Source organism: Lates calcarifer, linkage group LG24 (genome assembly GCF_001640805.2).
Source record: "Lates calcarifer isolate ASB-BC8 linkage group LG24, TLL_Latcal_v3, whole genome shotgun sequence".
Classification (NCBI taxonomy): domain Eukaryota; kingdom Metazoa; phylum Chordata; class Actinopteri; family Centropomidae; genus Lates; species Lates calcarifer.
The window spans coordinates 11,542,559-11,547,273 of NC_066856.1; the positions used below are offsets into that span (position 1 = coordinate 11,542,559).

General features: G+C 41.8%; 1 protein-coding gene across 1 annotated transcript; it reads right to left on the minus strand.

Moving 5' to 3' along the window:
• Window positions 1-2,038: 2,038 nt before the first annotated feature.
• Window positions 2,039-4,201, minus strand: bhlhe22 (basic helix-loop-helix family, member e22). Its single transcript, XM_018673918.2, has one exon. The coding sequence runs from the start codon at window positions 3,918-3,920 to the stop codon at window positions 3,114-3,116; it is 807 nt and encodes a 268-aa protein (XP_018529434.1). The 5' UTR covers window positions 3,921-4,201; the 3' UTR covers window positions 2,039-3,113.
• Between the last annotated feature and the right edge of the window lie 514 nt (window positions 4,202-4,715).

The following is a 4,715-nucleotide window of genomic DNA, read 5'->3' on the forward strand; positions in this document are numbered from 1 at the left end:
GAGGAATATGATGGCTTTCAATTCTGAAGGTCTTATTTCACCTAAATGTTGTCCTCCCTGTGGTAGTTGTAAAAATTTCCTCTGCCTTTGAACTGATTTTTGTGCTGTGGTCTGTTTTCCTCTGGATGCTGTGTTCTGTTTTCCACACGCATATGGCTCTGTCTCACCCCTGGGGAATTTCCTCTTCTGGGCTAATGTGAATATTAGTATGGGTTAAATGCTCCAGTCATTTGTGCATTAACGCATATTGCATAATTAATGTTTTTGTGAAGTCTCCATTTCTAACAGCAGGAGAAAATAAAACATTTTTGTGTTAAAACTTAAACTATCAGAGTTAAGTCCTTAGATGAGATGATATGAAACGAGAGCTCCTGACAGGATTCTTTTTAATGCCAGAGCTGTTTTTGATGTCTCCTGATTATTTCCATTCTTGATTAAGGGCTGTTCTGTGAAGATTCAAAGCATTCAGCAGTGTGATGGGATTAAATGGGACACTGTAATGACCCTGTTGTCGGAAAGGTTCATCATACAGACACAAAGCTCAGATCGGAGACTGGCGAAAATCAGAACCACTGTTGTAAACTGAGAGCACAATGACATTGTTCACTTTAATGAGGAAAGAGGGAGAAAGACTGAGATTTTTGTTGTAATTAGTAGTAGAACATTGATCAAATGTTCCTTTTAATCTATTTTTAATCGCTTGTTCTTATTTATTCTATCATCTTAAAGTTAGTCCACATCCTTAAAATGAGAAATCTTAAATCGCTCGAATCCATTTAGATTTAAATGGCTAAAACTTTCCGTGTTTCCACATTTGAATTAAAAAAGGATGTTGAGGGAAAAAATATAATAGCTTGTAATCCTTTTGCCTTCAGAAAATATTCTAATCTGCATCCATAGATAATTCTTTAGACATCAACTGCCCACTTTCATAGTTAACAAATATCCCTACTGTTTTGGATTTTGGTAATTATTTATTGCCACAGAGCTGTGAATCTCTGCATGTCAGACTTCCATATCATCAAAGCAAGAGATACTTAATGGTTTAAAATTAAGCAGTGCATGAATTCATCTAGTGACAACAAGGACATTTTCATTGTATGTTTCCTTTAGAATCTGTCGCCTCTGTCCATGGTGCTGAAGTCCCTAAAACCCACACACTGACTTTATTTTTTTTATGTGTGTTAAGTATGAAAAATGTGTAACATACACCTCAGTAAAAATGCTGTTTTCTTAGATAATTGCTTAATAAAAAATACTTAGATTGTGGCTTTAATACGTTTTCGTCCAGCATGTGTGCGTAATTGGGAATACAGTGTTCCCTCTGTTTGGCCTAAGAGTTTCAAGTGCTTCCATCTGATTCCACGTCTTCTCTAAATGCTGAAGATTGAGCTTCATGCTGCTGCTTTTAGTGTTGTTATTATTCAAGATATTTGTGTTTTGGCCCTCGTCAAAATTTTTAGATCTGGACAGCAGAGTGAGGAGGACAAAGGGCGAGTCGATGGGAGTGCAGCTGATGTCTGCGTTGTGATTAAAGACGCCAAATTACGGCAGTGAACAGTGTTGTAATTACATTGCTTAATCACATTCTCGAGCTCTAATTGCCTTAACGATGTGTTTCATTATGTGAAGCCAGGTATTACAGTCGACAGTTTTCATACACACTTGTTTTTGAATTAACATATTATTACACACCGTCGTGGAAATTGTTTTAATAATCACAATAAAGGTCGCCTGAGTTTATGTTTTTTTCCCCTTTTTTTCGTGGAGCACAAACATCTTCATGCTGCCTTGAGGTAATGTTCGCCCACCTTATCTGGCCTTCGCTCCCAACACATAAAGCTCAAGAAAATAAAAGTTGCCGGGTTTTGATGGAGCAGAAAATTACTGAATAATTCTTTCTCGTGTTACTTGACACCTGGTGAGAATCCGAAACTGTCAAATACGGTCCACAACACCCCCAGGAACGACGACGGTCTAATGTTATTATTAATGTTATTCATATTTAGTCTGTTAAACAACAGTGAAATGTCAGGTTGAAAATTCTAGTGACATAAAATAAAAGTTAAATGTGGTTCTATTTCCACTACCCCTCGCATTAGATGAATAATCAGAAGTATTTCTGTTGTTCAAAATATTTTAATAAAGCTTTTCAACACTGAAATACATACAAATGGCCCTCTTTGCTCATATAATAACTAAGGTATCTACAGTAATCCACAGCTTGACCTGACAACGCGATTAATCTGAAGACCTCGATCATTTTGTGAGAGAAAACGCAAAGAAAATACAGCAACTAAGGAGAAACTACAATGTGCAATGCAAGCGAAATATCCAATATAAATATCCAAATTAATAAATTACAAAAGACACATCGAAACACCTGATGAACCTTGATTCAGGTTTTCTAAATTTTTCTGAAATTTTATTATATCACAGTGCCCCCTCCCCCAAAAAAGAATTGTAATAGGCGTGCGCAGCTATTAACAAGTGTCTGGATTAGCACATAAATATCTGACTGATTAAACCACTTAACTTGTCATCTATTTCATTTAACTCTGCCCTGTTCATGACATTCCACGTGCTCAACAGCAAAGTTCATGACAACAGGCCTTGAACCAGTAAGCAATCAGCAAAAAAAAAAAAAAAGTCTCTGAGGTGAGTCAAAGAAAACTCGGAAATGAATGAGGAAGCAGCAGAAAAGTGAGGTTGGACTAACTCTCCAAGAAGGTGTCCATCTATTCAAGTGAAAAGGTCGCGAGTTGTCAGGTCACCAAAATCTCCAAAAGGGTCCATAACAAGAGCAAGTGTTCAACAACTCACTCAACACTTTCAGCCACTCTTACAGGCCTACTGTACTTCTGTTTGGTCTTCACTGTCATTCATACCAGCACTTTAAGGATGATTTATATACACAATCAAGTATTGTTTGAACAAAAGAGCGTTTTGAATGCATTTAGTAAATATTATAAAAGTATTCGTCGGCATTACTTCTTTGTCTCTAGCCTACTGACTTCAGCAACAGTGGCCTCACAGGTTTTCCTCTCCAAAAGTGTTCTTAAAAGTGGTGTCTGTTCTCTCATGTGCTTCTCTTGAGTCTTTGTCAGGCGCAGTTAAGGCTTGTCAGTGCACTGTTTGCAGAGGCTGGAGGTGGCGTTGTTGAATAGGGCACATTTATCGGGGCAGGAGGACGCAGCCACCCCGGTGGAGAAGGGGTATCCGGGCGGTTGTTCGTATGCGCCCAAGCCGGGTGCCGCGAGCGCAGTGGTGGCCGGTATTGAGGCAGCAGAGATGGCTTGGCCCTGGTTGAGATACGCCACTAGCCTCCTCATCTCCTCCAGCGCTTGCGCCTGCATGAGGATGTAGTTTTTGGCGAGCAGCAAAGTGGCGATTTTGGAGAGTTTCCGCACTGACGGGCTGTGCGCGTAGGGGATGACCGCTCTGAGCTCATCCAGCGCGTCGTTCAGATCGTGCATCCGTCGTCTTTCTCTGGCATTGATGTTTAGCCTCAGTAATTTCTGCTCTTTGGTTTTCTTACCTCCTTCTGCTTTCCCCCCGGCCATCGTCCGCCCGTCGGCTAGAAGAACCATGTCGCACCTGCCGTCACTGTCATCGTCGGGGCTCTGCTCTCCGCCGCTGCTCTCCGCCGCCGAGGTCCTGTTTGCACTTTCTCCGTACTTGACGCACAAAGATCCAGTCGGCAGACCCAGCTGCCCCCCTCTACCTCCCGCCAGTCCACCCGGCTGAATCGGGTCTGGATCGGTCTGGTCAAAGCAGCTGATCGGTGACTGGCGGTCTCTAGCTGGTAGTTCAATGCCGGCCGACGATCTGAAAGGGTCCATTTTTTTAGTGGACACGGCGCTCAGAGTTTTGTGAAAAATGTCCGCTGCGCCGCCGTTCAAGTTCATCCTCCTGTCCATAGCCTTGTGGGTTCCGCGTTGTTGCAAACTATGGTCCCCTCTGGAAACTCTTAACGCCTCTCTGCGTGTTTCTTCCTCTGTTTTGTCCTTTACGAGTTTAGTTGTGCTGTCAGCGGTGAAGTTGCAGGCTCGCTCGACTTGTCAGCTGAGGTGTGGAGACGAGGAGGAGACTCATGTAATAAGTGCTGCTCCCTCCTGCCCCTCTCTCTCTCTCTCTCTCTCTCTCTGTCTCTCTGTTTCTGTCTGTGATTCACCTTCACCGAATCTCCACGATGATCCTCGTTACGCACAAGACGCCTGAGTCTTTTTACATCATTATCTCGAGGCGGGTTATTAAAAAGGATTCGCCTATTGGGACAGAGACACCCTCTCCCCCTCTCACTCTGTACCCAATCAGGTTAACGTTTTAATTAATGACATTTAAACGATGACAAACAATACCGCGTGCACTAAATCTCCCTCTGTATGTGTGAGATAACCCTGTTTATAGTGGTGAAAGCCCTCTGATCATACAATAGTCTGCTTCAGTGATTCGCTTGTGTGACATTTCACTTGTGTGTGTCTCCAGAGAAAAGTTACATATCAAAGTGATGTTTGTGTTCAGTCAGCGTCTCATTTAATTTTGGGAGACAAGAATTTTGTTTCAATCAGCACAATTCAAATCAGATGTCTTATTAAGTTATTCAGTCTGTTTGTGAATTTTCTTTCTCTTGTCACCATTTTCTCAGTTCACTTTTTGAGTGTGACACCAAACCTTCTCTTGATTACAGAGACAGACCAAGCTTATTGTTATCA

What these genes read in the sequence shown, in the direction of transcription:
- bhlhe22 (XM_018673918.2), bottom strand. Translation starts at nt 3,920, where the DNA reads ATGGACAGGAGGATGAACTTGAACGGCGGCGCAGCGGACATTTTTCAC.